Source organism: Muntiacus reevesi, chromosome 2 (genome assembly GCF_963930625.1).
Source record: "Muntiacus reevesi chromosome 2, mMunRee1.1, whole genome shotgun sequence".
In the NCBI taxonomy this organism is placed as follows: Eukaryota; Metazoa; Chordata; class Mammalia; order Artiodactyla; family Cervidae; genus Muntiacus; species Muntiacus reevesi.
In genome coordinates, this window is record NC_089250.1 from 170,073,849 (window position 1) to 170,089,429 (window position 15,581).

General features: G+C 49.9%; 1 protein-coding gene across 1 annotated transcript in view; it reads left to right on the forward strand.

Annotated features, from left to right (window-relative positions):
- Positions 1 to 15,581, forward strand: part of MGMT (O-6-methylguanine-DNA methyltransferase) — a 270,350-nt gene that overhangs the window by 39,338 nt on the left and 215,431 nt on the right. The window contains exon 2 of the mRNA XM_065920162.1: positions 6,539 to 6,675. Within this exon, the coding sequence (XP_065776234.1) occupies positions 6,551 to 6,675 (125 nt within the window). The 5' untranslated portion in view covers positions 6,539 to 6,550. The remainder of the gene's footprint in view (positions 1 to 6,538; positions 6,676 to 15,581) is intronic.

Genomic DNA, 15,581 nt, shown 5'->3' on the forward strand with positions numbered 1-15,581 from the left:
GAGGGCTACAGTCCATAGAGTCGCAAAGAGTCAGCTATGAGTGAGAGACTACATTTTCACTTTTCAAGTTGAAGAAAACAGGAAATCCTCACAACCTTGGGTTGAAACAAACAGAGCTTTCTTTTTCCCATACAAGTAGAAGTCTAGCCACAGACAGCACTGGCGTGTAGGGGCTAACAGTGTCAGGGCCAGAGGCTCTCCAGTCTCTTGTGTTTGCCTCATGTTTACTCAATGGCTGCCACAGTTCCAGGCATCACATCTGCAATGTCAAGAAAGGGGAGGAGATGGTGCCAGCCACATAAAAATTTTTTCAAGTTAAAGCAAGACCCCTCAGCAGATTTCTCCTTATTCATTGGCCAGAGTTGTCACATAATATTTGCTACATGTATTGGAGCTTACATTCTAGTGAAGGCAATACATAGCAAATAAGATAAATCTAGTATAATTTTATATGACATAAGTGCTATAAAGGAAAAGAATGGGAAAGGATGGATAGAGGAGATAGACTGTTTTAGGAAGATTTCTCTGAGACAGTGACATTTGAGCAGGGTTGTGAACTAAGTGACGGAGGCCACTGTGCCAGAATGTGAAGGGAAGCCATTTCAAGAAGCATGAGTGGCAGGTGCAAAGGTCCTGAGGCAAGAGCCATGTCTGTGTGTCCAAGGAGCAGAAGTAGAGTGAACTGGGTTCACCAGTCAGAGATGAGGTCAGGAAGGAAGGGCCCCAAGTTGTTGGGGGGCTGTTAAGGCCTCATGTGTAGGAACTAGTGATGGGAAAGGAGATGTGATTTCTTTCACGGACCTTTATTTTATTCAACCCTCTTGTTTTGTTTTGTTTTTAAAGATTTAGTTGTTTTTGGCTCTTCTGGGTTTTTGTTGCTGCGCACAGGCTTTCTATGGTTGTGGCAGGTGGGGGCTCCTCCCTCATGGTGGTGGCTTCTCTTGTTGCAGAGCGCAGGCTCAAGGTTTCCGGGCTTCAGCAGCTGTGGAGCCCAGGCCCCAGAGTGTAGGCTGAATCGTCCCCTGGACCAGGGATCAACTTGGTGTCCCTTGTGTTGCAAGGCGGATTCTTAACCACGGAACCAGCAGGGAAGGACTTTCCCCCCATTTTTTTGTAAGTCAAATAAAATTTCATACCCCAGAGTTCTTATTTTACAAAGAAAAGTAGTAACAGTCCTTTGTTTTATGGCTGTGAGATTGAGACAATGATAAATGTAGAACATTTGCTGACATTATCTGTATATTATGTTGAATTTTAATACAGTTTTTATCCTTGTGAAAGAATTTCAAGTTTACTGTAGAAAACTCAGAACATGCAGGTAAGAGATGGCAGGTAGATATTTTAAATCATTCTACCATATCTATATTGATAGTCTGAAATACGCTTTTACTTCAGAGCACTTTTGGACCTAGACAAAAGCTGCAAAGATTGTTTGCAGGATCTGCATTCTGTGGGTGGTTTTCCTCCTCTGGTAGACCGCGTTTGTCTCATTGCAGTTGTGAGCCCCTGAGCCTGCTGGCTCGGGCATGGGGCCCTCAAATGTCTGTCAAACATTTATTATTAACCCTTACTCACGGCTCGTTACGCAGTCAGCCTTCTGTTTCGCACTGGTTGAGTTCATCGTCAGTCCTCGAACTGTCTCTGTGATCTTCGCCACAACTCCCAGCCTCCGTGCCCACCCATTCTTTACACAGCGGCCAGAGGACATCTTTGAAAAGGCCAGCCTGGTGGATTTGTCCCCGGCGTAAAGCCCTGGGGCGCCTCAGGGACAAAGCTAGACTTGATGCTGACCCACGGAGGCTGCGTGTCTGCCTGCGGTTCTCTCTGCAGCTCTGGGCCTCCTCCCTGGCCCCCGGCTCTGCTGCTGGGCTCCGCACCTGGCCTGCTTCTCATGCACGTCTTCTCGCCTGGCCGGCTCCTTGTTGTGATCCAGGTCTCTGTGTAGATGGCTTGTTCTCCAGACCTTCTTAGCGTTTCCCTGCAGCAGGTGGCCCTGCTCTCCTGGGGCAGCCGCCCTCCCCGCCTGGCAGCAGCCTAGCCGTGAGTCCTGCCAGGCTGCCAGAAACCTGCTTGGCCCTGGGCTTGGTGCTTGGGCTGCGAATGTTGGAGAGCCCACAGTGAGCACGAGTGTTTCCTGGGTCTCACTCCCTTCTTAGCTCACTTGTTGGGGTCACAGTCGTGGCCTTCTCTGGGCTGGCGTTCGTTGATGGGATTCCATCTCAGAGCTGGAGCAGGGTTGGCCTCTGGAGCCTGGGGACGTCGCTCAGGGGGTGCTGGGCAGGTCTGCCATGTTCATAGGGCTCGGGATTCCGTCAGCTTCTTTGTGCCACCGTCGTGCACGGCCGCCCCGTGTGTGTCTGGCTTTGTTGTTTTCCAGACGGCGCCTCCCACCAGCCTGTGTTGAGACGCCCTGGCTCCCTGACGTGCTCATCCGCTATTGAAACCGCGCCCTTCTTGCTGCCCAGTTTCAGCCTCTGCGGGTCCCTCCTGGTGTCTGTGACACCCCCGTCACTCCTGCTAGCTTCCCCCCACCCCTCTGCCAGGCCTGCCAGCTCCACGGGACCTGTAGCACGTCTGCTATTTCAGCCTGGGCTTCTCTTCAACACACACACCACGCCAAATGGCCCAGTGCTTCTGTCCTGGGGACACATTATCCATTACATAGTAGGATTCAGTATTCAGCTAATTTTTATTCTTGCTCATGGAAGGACTCTACTGAATGTCCTGATTGTCTACAGGAAAGGAAGTCATGCTCAGGCTTCTGTGGAGTCTCAAATGCCATTTCTAGCAGAGTTGGTATAAAATATTGTAAAAATCGCAGCTTTTCTTTTTCTGGCAAACTAGCTGTCGGTGGGTTATGGTGCATTATCTCTGATGAGCAGGGTGCTGCTAATGGGCTTTAAAGCCCAGAGGCGCTCCTGAAAGGACAGCCAGGCCAAGGCTGGAGGGGCTGGGCCACATGTACCAGACCCGAGTCCTCGGGGAGTCCTCACATTCAGGATCACTGAAGTAGGCTTTGATTTCCATGCTGTTTACCCAGTAAGGGAGTCGAGGGAGCTCACTCCCTCAGACTTCACGTAACTACATGCTCTGCTGCGTGGATATGGCTGGGAGTGACATGCCACTTGGTCAGAGCTGAGATTTTGAACTTGCCAGTTATTCCTGTTAAGAACGAACTGCCCTCTGTTGGTCCTTGGCATGATTTGTGACTGGCCCCCCGCGCTCTGGGCAGGCCCGGGGGAGCTGGTTCTGAGAGTGCTGAGGCAGCTGCACGCGGGGTGTGGTGGTCTGGGCCAGCGCCGGGTCGGCGGGTGTGTGCTGCTGCAGACCCCCGGCAGGACAGCACTTCGGGCCGAGCTTCGGCGTCCTCGTGGTCACCGCAGAGATGGAGGGGCTGGGTCTGTGGCTCTTACCGGTCCAGAGGCAGCCCTTCCAGCTCAGGAGGCTGGCTGGCTGCCCTTCCCCTGCATTCCAGGCCAGTGGCCTCCGAAGTGCAGTCAGTCTGGGCTGTGCTCAAGAACCTGGCCTGACCCGGTTACCCGCAAGGCCCTTCTCCCAGAGGAGCAAGGGGCCTGAGCTTGCTGGCCCTCCCACGTGGGCGAGTCCCTCGTGCCCCTGCACCCTGAGTCACGCTTACTGTCCTGCCCCGGCTTGCCCTGCACACCTGGACGTGTCTCTCCAACCTTTCCTTGGAGTAAAGGTGAGGGTTGGGTGTGTGCCGAGCAGGACAGAGGTCCTGTCCAAATGCAGGAGTCCCTGGCCCACCCCATTCATGGCTTTTCCCATCTTTTCCAGCTGGGCCCACAGAACAGCCCAGTGAGGTTGGTGAAAACAGTATTACTATTCCTCTTTTATTGTTGAGAAAACTGAGGCCTGGGAACGGGAGTGGACATCTACCGTTCGACCTTTCTCTTGGTTGGCTGTGTGTCAGTCTTACTTTCTGTAGCAGTGCTGGTCCGTGTCCTTGAGGGGCGCCAACACTGACAAAGCCCTCCTGGCAGCTGTCCTTCCTGGACACTCGACACAGGTGCCTACAGGCCTGGACCCCGAGCCAGCTCTCAACTCCTGCTTGGGCCTCGAGTCCCAGGACACGTGAGAGGGAGCCCGGGCAGCAGGGCACGACAGTGGCTGCAGCGCCCCTTTCCCAGTGGGCGGCGGTGCCCCCGGGGTCTGCCGCATGTCTGTGGTCCCCGGGCGCTCCCACAGGTGTATCCTGAGGCTTGGACTGCCTGTGGTTGGACGGTGGCCAGTCTTGGTTCCTGCCATTTTCTGAGCTTCTTCCCAGAACTTCTGTGAGTCTTTCAGTAAGTTGCTTGTGTGCTTTACTTAGCCCGTACTGGTTTTTCATGCCTGTAAGCAGGAGTCCTGCCTGCAAAACAGCCTGATGGAGGCCCATGCTTCTGAGCAGGACTGGATCGGGGGCAGGGGTCGGTGAACAAGTGGCTAGTACTTGGTAGAGAAACAGAGCTGCTTTCCTATCCTGTTAACGTGTCCTGGAGCTTTGGGAGTGATGCTGGCGCACAGTGGGGTTTGGGGAATGCTGCCTGACCTCTTCAAAGCATAGCTCATTCTTCTGTCTTGGGCTCTTGGGAGGCAGCCGCGGCGATCAGCGTGGCCTTACGCGGGGAAAGAGCAGGTGGCCAGGTGCGGTGGTCAGGCGCGCTCTCGCCCCCGTGGCCGCTGGCTCCTGCCCCACGTTTTGTGAATATGTGGTTATGTAACAGCTGAGGTCACTTACAGTCCCACACACGCGCAGCACCCTGTGTAAGCACCACGGAGATGCCCTTAAGGCTGCGTTATGGCTGCATCTGCTGGGTCAGCCTGGAGAGGAGAGGCTCCAGCATGTCTGCCGCTGCTGTGTCTGCTGTGCCGGCCTACAGAGGATAAACGTATCCGCAATTCCTGCAGCTCTTCAAGCTTTCTTCCAGCTTCCCTGCTCTCGCTTTGCCTAACCTGGGTTCAGCAAACAGTGAGATACGGCAAGACACAATAGGAGCAGGTGGAAGGCAGGAGAAGGGAGGAGAACCTGGGGCAAGAGCAGTGGAGGTGTGTTGAGGTCTCACAGTAAAGCAGACAGCAGGCTGCGTGGTGCAGACTAGACGGTCAGGGAGGGGGCAGTCTCTGGTGTTCACACCCAGAGACTGGAGCCCTCGACGCGTGTGAGGAGCGCCTGTGGCTTAGGGCTGCAGGACAGCCAGTTGGCTCAGCCCCTGGAGAGTGAAGGCAGCCACGGCCAGCAGCCTGCAAGTGGCGAGCATGGGTGTATCCCAATAAAGCTTTATTTACAAAAGCAGGTGCTGGGCTGGGTTTGGCCCGTGGGCTGCAGTTTGCTGGCCCTGCTGTGGCCCCTTCATGTCGTTAGTGTTTTAGCTAAGGGGTGGTTGGCGTGGGAAGAGCCCAGGTGTATTGAGGGCCGGGAGCCCTTCCTCAGGGAGGTGAGAGTTGGTGGGGGAGTCCTGGAGGATGGGGTGGAAATGAAAGCGCTGGAATTGAGAGATGAGTGCCTGTGGAGGTGCAGCTGGCGGGGCGCAAGGGAACGCCTCGTCCAGGGTAAATCCGGGTTTGGGTGAGGGCAGGGATGGGTGGAAGTGCTGTGTGCAAGGTTACAGTTTTGGACAAGTTCCTTTGGAGTGTTTTCGGGACACAGGTTGAGAGAGCAGGTCAGCAGGCGAGCTCAGGGGGAGACCTTGCTCAGTGTGCCCTGGGCCGCTGTGGCTGAGGGTGGAGCTCTGGAGAGGCTTGTTAGTGGAGGCAGGGCAGGAGCCCCTGCGGGGAAGGAGCGGCTCCGCGCGCTCCGGGCCAGGTGGGCTTCCCACAGCCCTCCCCTCTGGAGTTGAAAGAGTTTTTTTTTTTTTTTTTTTAATACAGTTGGCCTAGACCTTGGTCCTGGCTCTTAGTACAGTTTTTCTTTCTTGTAAACCTTTGCTGAGTTGACCAAAATGAACGTCCCTCAAAAGTCACATGGATGATACATCATAGGATAGCTTTTGTACACTTTGTACCTAAATTTTTGTGCTTTCCAGAAGGAAAAAGCTGTGTTCCAGCGTGCATCTACCTGGCCAGCCATCTGTTAGCACAGGGGCCATTGTGTGAAGAGCAGAGTTGAATTGCACTGTTTCTGTAAATTTACTCCATAATGCTCTATTGTTAAATGTACTTTATTCAAAATATCAAATGGTTTGTTTTCCGTTGTCATTGAAAAAGTTGTTGGTAATTGTTTTATTTTAAATAGTTTTAGGGACTATTTAAGAGAAGCTTTAATTTCATCTTTGACTATGCATTGGTTAGAGATAAATGAGAAGAAAGGGAGAGAGTAATTTAAGGAAATGAGAACGTACTGCTGTTCTGTGTAATTACGGTGATTTTCTGTCTCCAAAGTAACTGTGTTATAAAAATGACACATTATGATTAAATTCAAAAAATGGGGGAAAAAGCTTCGGAAGATGTTTTATGTCTTACATAGCTGGGGCTTCTGTTACGCTTTAGAAGTGACCAAACTCTTTCACATAGGCTTAACTGTAATAATTGTTCTCTTCAGGTACTTGGGAGAATGGACGAGACCTGTGAAATGAAATACAAAGTAATGGACAGCCCTCTGGGGAAGATGGAGATCTCTGGTTGTGAGCAGGGTCTGCATGGGATAAAGCTGCATGGCGGGAAGACCCCAGACACTGGGTGAGTGAACGTCCTGTGTGACACCCACTGCATGGCGTGTTTAGAGCAACAGAGAGAATATGGTTATTGCTTGTTCGCCATTGACCACAAGGTAGCATGAGCCACATGCTACAAATCACAGAAACTAGCATCTCGCTAGAACTGGTGGGGCCACGATGGTTCATTTTTAGCATCTGTGCTTGTTGCCCAGGAATCTTCCACCTATGATTAACCATAGCAGCAAAACCTGTAACTAGGAGCCCCAAAACGTGTCAATGTGTACGTTTACAGAGGTACCGTGAGCGTTGAACACTTCGGTTCTTAAGCAAGTGGGCTGTGGGGATCCCTCTGGAAATTTGGTGACAGGGAGCTGCTTGCCTAGTCTTGATTTTTAAATCGGGACCAGCCTTCACTTTTCATCAGCTTGCCAGGTGAGTTTTTTTCCAGAGTCCTGGAATCGCTTAATCGGGAGCCCCACTGGGGCTCTTGGAAATGGTGTCTGACGTTGACGTGTGTGTGGCTGAGGGGAAGGGTGGAAAATCCCTTTTTCAGAGGAAGTTTAGCATGTTGCCATTTCTAATGGAACTCCCTTCTTTTTTTGAACGCTCTCTGGTATTTTCGCTAATTGTAAAAACATAAAGGTAAAGCACTTTTTAATGTTTTCTTCTGAAATGTAACATTCCATTTCCTTCATCCATTGATTGTGAATAGCAGTTGTATTAAAATTGTAGTTCTTGTTCTTTCTGACAGAAGAGGGGAAAACCACCCACTCCTCTGCTCTGTGTTTGTCTTAACTGGCTAATAAACACAGTGCCGGGAACGTTTGATAAAGAAAATACATAAGAAACATAAAAATTGATTTTAATGGACCCCTGTCAGAGACGGCCATAATGAGCACAAGTGCAGTAATAAATATCAGTTTTCACCTCCTCTGTCGAGGTTTTTCCTGTAGAGCTGCATGTTACAATCAATAGTCTTTTTTTAAGACCAAAAATAAGCAAACCTTTGAACTATATGAATACACTGTTCTCTATTTCTATGAGAACCATCTGGCTGTAGTGTTCAGAAAATCACAGGCACCAAATACTTTGTAGAGAAAATGTCATTTTGTCTTTTAGCATGTTTGGTTGCACAGTAAATCACAGAAATTATGTGTTGAATTCTTTTTTTTTTTTTTTTAAAGACACAGTGAATTTGGGGATGAAAAGGTAGGAGGAAAAGCCCCCCTTAAAGTGCCCTCCGTCCCCATCGCCAAGTGTGAGACCCGAGGGAGGCTGCGGCTTGGCTTTGCTTCTGCGCTCTCTGCATCGGGTCAGGGTTAGGCTGGGCTGCAGAAAGCAAGCTCCTCCACCAAGGGCTTAGTGAGACGCGAGGCGTGGCCCATTTCTCTGGGGGAGAAGCACAGGCGGGTGGGCCGTCAGCTGGGTCTGCTGGGGCATGGTCCTGGGAGTCCGGCCCCCAGCTTTCCCCTCGGCATCTGCAGGCTGGGCTGTGGGTGCGAGGTGCCACAGCCCGCTCCCGAGCAGAGTGGGGAGAGGAGGGGAGGGCCTCCTGTTCCACAGCGGCCCTGGCTTCTGGCTCCACGCCAGGCTGGAACATGGAGGTGGTTGGGTGCTGGCTGAAGTTAAGGCTTCTGCATGGAGGTGATTGGTGTTGGTGGGGGGGACCCGCAAACCAGGGGTCTGTTCCATGTGGTTAATTTCGAGGGAGGGAGTGTTGAGAATTAGAATAGCATAAAAATCATGTCTGAATGCTCAGAATTAGCAATTTCATTTACAAAAACCAAGGCAAAAATTGCATAATATTGTGAAATCCATAGATTTTTATGTCATAAAGTTCATTTAGTTTTTGCAGATATATAAAGCCATGCAACCTCCAACCCAAAGCAAGATATAAAACACTCTAGAAAGTTCCCTCATGCCCCCTTTCAGTTAGCCCCTCCCATTGGCATCCAGTGTTCTGATTTCTGTCGTGTTGGGTTAGTTTTGCCAGTTCTTGAAATTTATATACATGGAGCCATACAATATATACTGTTTTTGTATTTGATTCAGTGGCGTTGTCAAAGTCCACCCATGTTGTTCTGTGCATCAGTAAGTGGTTCACTCTTTTTTAGGAACTAGTGGCTGTTGTGTGAATATTACACAGCTTGTTGATTCATTCTTGTGTTGCTGGACAGCTAAGTTGACCAATTTGGGGCTACTGTGAATAAAACTGCTAAGAGTACTCTTATTCAGGCCTCTTTATGGACAGATGTTTTCATTTCTCTTGAGTGAATTCCTAGGTGTGAATTGCATGGCAAATGGATGTGTAACCTCCTAAGAAATTGCCAACCCTTTCTCCAGTTTACCATTTTGCATTTTTACCAGGAATGTAGGCGAGTTTGTGGTGTGCACTCACGCTTGGTGGTGATAGTTTTTAGAGCTTGAGCCGTCCTGGTGGGTATGAAGTATTCTCTCTCTGTGTTGACCTGCCCTTTCCTGTTGACTGATCTCTGAACACTGTTCTCAGCAAGTATTCATTGTGAGGCAGGTCTCTTGTGTGTTTTTAATTGGTGTTTTCAATTTGTAGTTCTGTTTACAGTTTGGTGATCAGATATTTGTATTGATCATTTTCTCATGTTTGGGGACTTATGTTTTTATTTTTCTAATAATGTCTTTAATGAATAGAAGTTTTTAATTTTGAGGAAGACCCAACTGTTTTTTCCTTTCTGTTCATCATATTTTGTGTCTCTAAGAAATATTTGCCTACTCTGATTTCACATTCTCAATTCTTTGAAAAACGTAATTTTAGCTTTCCCTGTCTAGGTAGGTATTCCATCATCTCGAATTAACTTGTGAGGGTCTCAGTTTTCCCCAAGTTACTTAGTTGTTTCAGCATCACTGGCTGAGGGAAGGGAGTGGGGAACCAATTCCTTTCTCCAGGGAATTGCCTTGGTGCTTTTGTTGCAGATCGGTCACATGATCATATGTGTGTGGGTTATACATGTCTGGACAGTTTTGTTCAGCTGATCTTTTCATCTATTCTGTGCCAGTTTTATACTGACTTGATGTAGCTTTGTGATAAGTCTGAGTCTTCCAGCCCCCCCCCCCCCCCCCCCGCCTTTTTTTTGAAAGATTGTCTTGGTTTCTAGGTTTCAATTTCCCATATGACTTTTAGAATCAAGGTGTCAGTTTCTCCAAAAATGCCTACTGGGATTTTGATTGGAATTCATTGAATCTATGTATCAACTTTGGGAGGGTTGACATCTTAAATTGAATTTTCCAGTTCATGATTGTGGTTTGTCTCTGCATTTGTTTAGATTCTATTTAATTTTTCTCAGTAATGTTTGGTAGTTTCCAGCTTGAAGATCTTGAATATATTTTGTAAAACTTATTTCTAAATACTTTGTTTCTGATGGTACTCTAAATCCACTTAATTTCTTTCTTTCTTTTTTTTTTTTTTTTTCTGCTTTTGCTTTTAAACTACTGCTGCTGGTACATAACACTAAATTCACTTCTTAGTTCCAGGAATTCTTTTGCAGTTTCCTTAGGATTTTCTCTGTAGAAAATCATGATGTCTGTGAGTAAAGATGCTTTGCTTCTTTCTTTCTGATCTTTTTGCCTTCTATTACTTTTGTTGCATTGACTAGAATCTCCAGTATGACAGTGAATAAAAATCATCACAGTGGACCTCCTTACATGTTCCCAGTCGTGGGGGAACAGCAGGGTGACTGCTGCCTTTGTTGGCTTTCATAGGTGACCCCTCTCACTCTGAAAATGCTTCCTCAATCTGTTGAATTTTGTTAAACAGTTTTTGTGGATTTGTCAACATAATCATGTTTTTCTCCTTTATTCTTTAAATGTGCAATAAGTTAATTTTAGGAGCCTAAATCAACCTTGGAACTTTGTACCACATCATTTAATTCATGGTATAATCTTTTTTTTCCCCTTACATATTACTGGTTTAAATTTGCTATTTTGGGACTTCCCTGGTGGTCCAGTGGTTAAGAATCTGGGCTAACTCAGGGGAGACTGGTTCTCTTGTCCAGGAAGATCCCATATGCTGTGGAACAACTAAGCTCATGGGCCACAACTACTGAAGCCCACGTGCCTGGAGCCTGTGAGCCTCAATGAGCAAGGCCGCCTCCGTGAGAAGCCCACGCCCCATCTAGAGAAGAGCCCGCGCATAGCAACAGAAAGCCAGTGCAGCCAAGAATAAATAATTGAAAGATAAATTTGCTGTTTAGGATTTGTGTTTTAAGTTCGTGAGGGGTGTTGTGTATAACTTTTTTTGGTGATGTCTTTGTGAGGTTTGGACATTTGGGTTTTTCTATTTACATGAAGTGAGTTTGAAAGTGGCCCCTTCTCTGCTTTCCAGAAGAGTCGCGTCTCGGAGTTTCTTCCTCCAGTTTGGTGCCCTCTGGATCTGGAAGGAAGGCTTCTGGTTGGAACTGCTGTCTGAGAGACAGGGGTGCTGCCCTCGCCCACCTCTGGGGGGCTCTCCCACCACTTGGCTTTTTGCAGGTGGAGCCATTTGCACCCTCCAGGGTGTGTCCTCCAGCTCCTGTGGTGGGGGTGGCCAAGGGGGTGTTGAGCAGAGCATCCTTAGGATGGTGGGCCCCTGTTCTCACCCTCCATCCTGAGTGCTTGTGAGTCTGGCATTGGTTTCCTCTGAGCCTCGCTGCTTTCTTCAGTAGGTCAATAAGAAGTTGGCCCCCGACATCTGTCTGTAGTGGAATTCCTTCCACCCTTCTGTACAAAGTAGGATTCCTGCTTCCTGTATTAGTCCATTTACTTGTACATATGGTTTCATATGGTGGTCATTGATTTCATTTTTGCATAAGATCCATTACTCACCTTTCCTAAAAATGTGAGTGAGGAATAGCAGTTTGGAAAGTGGTGCAATAGTCCCACTCTTATAGCTTCCTGCCACTGTCGAGTTTCCATGAACAACTGTCTTATTCAGGCTTTTTGCAAGAGCTTGACTGATTCCCCCCACACCGTCTTCCTGTGGCAGCAAAGCTTTGGCCTCATCATTATTCGCCACAATGTCTAAAATGTAAAATAAGGGCAGGAGGGTATATTTGTATTTCCAAGGTTCTTTTGGGCTTGTTTGGTTTTCCATAAAGTTGATCATGGAGAAGTCAATGGCAACCCACTCCAGTACTCTTGCCTGGAAAATCCCAAGGGCAGAGGAGCCTGGTGGGCTGCAGTCCATGGGGTCGTGAAGAGTCAGACACGACTGAAGCGACTTAGCAGCAGCAGCAGCAAAGTTGATCATAGTATTTGGTCACTTAAAAAAGAACTGTACCACCCTGGGTATACTTAACATTTTGGAGATAGTAGTAGGGCTTCTGGATCTGGGAGGCTGGAGAGAATTAATTGGATGTACTTTCGTGTCTATCAAAGAGTTATCTTCATTGTTCATTTTAAAATTTGTTCTATATAAAGCTTTTTAGAAAAATACCAAATGCAAGTGAAAAAGTTATAGGCCAGCCAGAGTAAACCATTGTAAAGCTTTCTGTGTGTTGAAAAATTTAAAAGCACATGCAGGCTGTTTTTTGCTTGATAAGAATATATGATTCGGGTTGATGTTGTCATTCCTGCCTCCTGGTGTCTGGCCCCGCCACCTCTGGTGTTGAGGATTGGGAGGAGCAGGGAGGTTAGGCGTTGCCTCCTCTGAGGACTTGGGTGGCTGGCTGGCCGAGGGGGACGCACCAGAACCCCCTGGGGCCTGAGAGAGTGTCATGACAGGGCCTCTGTGTTCCTCCTGGGAGGAGGTTGACCCTTGGGTGCACTGCCAGGCTTTCACCTTGGAAGGTGCTAATGCCCTCACTCCCCTGAAGGAAGGAAGATGCCTTTGAGGCCTTCATGAAGGGAAGTTGGACTCAAAGTTTGATGGAGTCCTTTGGTTTGAACGGACAGTGACTGATGGTTTCTGTATGCATTTGCTGCTGTCCTGTTCACCTTTAAATATTTGAGGGGACCATCAAGAGAACGTGAGGCTGTCGGGGGTCCGTCTGGGGTTGCCGGCCCTGCCCAGCCTGGGCCTGCTGCGCGCCCTCCGCGTGGGACCTCGGTGCCCTTTGGCCCCCTGGTTCCAGGTCAGGGTGGATCCTGAGAGCCGGCGTGGCACGCCAGCCTTCGCGGGATGCCGGCGAGCTCCTTCTCCCCAACAGACTGGGCAGCTTCAGTATGGACACAGCGCTTGTTTTATTGTGATTGGTGTTTCAGGAAGGGAAGAGTACTCTTACGGATAAACACCTGAAGAAGTGCTCCTAGGAAAGGGACACTGGAACATGCGCCACAGGAATTCAACCTACAGCCAGTTTAGATGTCTCACGGCTTTTCTTCAGTAGCTCAAAATAATGATTTGTGTTGTGTGTGCTTATAAATATAATTACTTTACTTTACAGAATGTTCCTTAAGGAGGTCTCTGGAGTCAAATAGGCGTGTCTCTGAGAGGAGAGCTTGCCAGGCTCTGTGGCTTCACACAGATAGTCTGTTTTTAGAGCAAGTGTTGGTGCCCTGGTGAGCCTCCGGCTTCTGGCTCAGGGCTGAGTTAGCAGGAGCGTGTGGGGAGTCTCTGTCCTGACTCAGGTCGTCAGGAACCCAGGTCAGATCGTGCGCGCACCTCACTCAGGGTCCTGTACAAGCGAGACGCTGACGCGGTGAGGGGAGCAGGGCGGCGGCCTTGGGGGGAGCGTCTCGGGAGGGGTCCCTGTCCCAGACTGGCCGTCCGGGGCAGCTGTGCGGCGGCGTCTCGGGCGGCTCCGTGAGGCGCGGGCCAGCGAGCGCACAGGTGCCTTCAGGAGGCTGCAGGGCCACAGGGTGGGCGCCCGGCCCCTGCCTGCAGCCTCTGGGGGGCTCCTCCTGGGTCGGCTCTGCGGCTCGTACCGCAGAGAAGGTGGGTACAGGCCCCCACACCACAGGCTGGTACCGCACGACCACAGAAAGCTGTGATGCCGCGTGTTACTGTGCGGTTTCTGACCCAGAAAAGAAGAGACAGGCTATGCGTGGCTTCTCTGGCTCTCAGCCTCTTCTCTCTCTTTTCCCCTTTGCCCCAAGTTTGTTAGCCTGTTGCACAGGCTCACTGTTTACTGGGCAGAGTGAAAGGTGGGAGCAGGGCCATTGGGCCTTTTCAAGCAAGTGTCACTGAGGTTTAGAACTTTCCAGATGCATCTAAGAGAAAAGAGCAGTGTACGAGTTTTATTTCTGTCGGTCTTACTGCTGTGCTTCAGGCTGACAGAATGACAAGACTCCCATGCCTGTGTCCGTGGGTTGGTTCATTTAATTTTCAGTCTCTCAGGGTCCTCTTAGAAGGAAGAAATGAACAGTTGAATAAGAGTTACAAATACATGAGTTCTAAATATGAACTCCAAACTGTCAGAATGAGATTTTTCTTTTTTAACAAGTTTCCAACGTTTGAAGTATGCGAGCACTTTAGAGTATAGAGGTATATTGGCCGATTTCAAGCACAGGGAGCGGGTGCTTTCCTCTGTGGCTTGTGAGAAGTCCTGAAATCCTTTAGGCGTTGAACCTCCCCTCTGTCCACGCCTGCTCTTGAAAGGTTGGCACTGCAGCTTTCCCAAAGAAGCAGGTCTCCTGTGGCCTCGACACAGCTGTGAGAAGCCTCGACTCTGCTGCAAGGCCTGCCCTTGTCCCTTGAGGAGGAGACGCGGGCTGAGTGGCGTCTGGAGGACACTCCTGACAGCAGCCTCACTGGTGCAGGACTCGTGAGTCATCACCACATCTGGTTTACCCTCACCAGGAGGGGAGTCGTGTCCTGGGTAAAAGCCTTGGGCTTTCCCATATAAGGGATGTCACACAATATTTCTCCTTCTCTGACTTCACTCAGTGTGACAGTCTCTAGGTCTACCTGTGTTGCTGCAAATGCCATTATGTCGAATCTAGAAAGAAATGATAGAAATGAACTTAGAGAATGGAAAGAGACTCAGACTTGGAGAAGGAACTTAGAGTTGCCTGTTGTTTAGTGTCTAAGTTGTGTCCAACTCTTTGCAACCCCATGGACTGTAGCCCACCAGGCTCCTCTGTCTGTCCAGGGGATCCTCCAGGCAAGAAGACTGAACAGGTAGCCATTCCGTCCTCCAGGGGGCTCTTCCTGACCCAGGGCTCAAACCCGCGTCGCCTGCATTGGCATGCAGGCTCTTTACCACTGAGCCACCAGGGAAGCCCATATTTAAATGAATAGCCTACAGTGACCTGCTGTGGAGCACACGGAACTGCTCAGTGCTGTGTGGCAGCCTGGATGGGAGGAGTTTAGGGGGAATGGATACGTGTGTGTGGATGACTGAGTCCTTCTGCTGTTCACCGGAAACTTATCACAGCACTGTTAATCATTTATACCCCAAGACATGATAAAAAGTTCCCAAAAAAGCCAGGGGGCTCTTCCACATTTTCTCCAAGCAGCAACTCTCTCCCTAGGGAAAGGATGTGTAGGCCTCACACTGAGGCTCACAGGGCCTAGACCGTGCGCTCTCGGGGGGGCCCCCTGGGGACCTGTTTCTGGTGGAGTTGGCTAAGTCAGCGGTACCCCGTGGCCCCTGGGCAGCATCGCTGGCGTGCGGCGGAGGGACCTGGCTGCAGCAGGCGCTCCCGCCCCTCCTGGCTCATCTCTGTGCCGCCCCCATGTCACTGGGCCCGCCTGCCCGTGCCCTCTGGCCAGCCTCTTGGCGGCCTGTGTCCTGTTCCGTGTGCCGATTAGCTGGGGTCGGGAAACTTGGTTAAAAGGCTTGTTCGGATTGTGAGCACTGGAGTTTATGACCGTGTTGTAACACCTTGGAGGTCATTTCCATTTTCTTCTAGAGCTCTTTTCCAGAGGGGTCGGCTTGCCAGGAGTCAGGTGTCAGGGCTCCGCTCGGAAGGGCCAGGCCTCCTACAAGGAGCTGAGTGCCGGCTGCTGCGTGCAGCCCCGGGGCAGCTCCACAG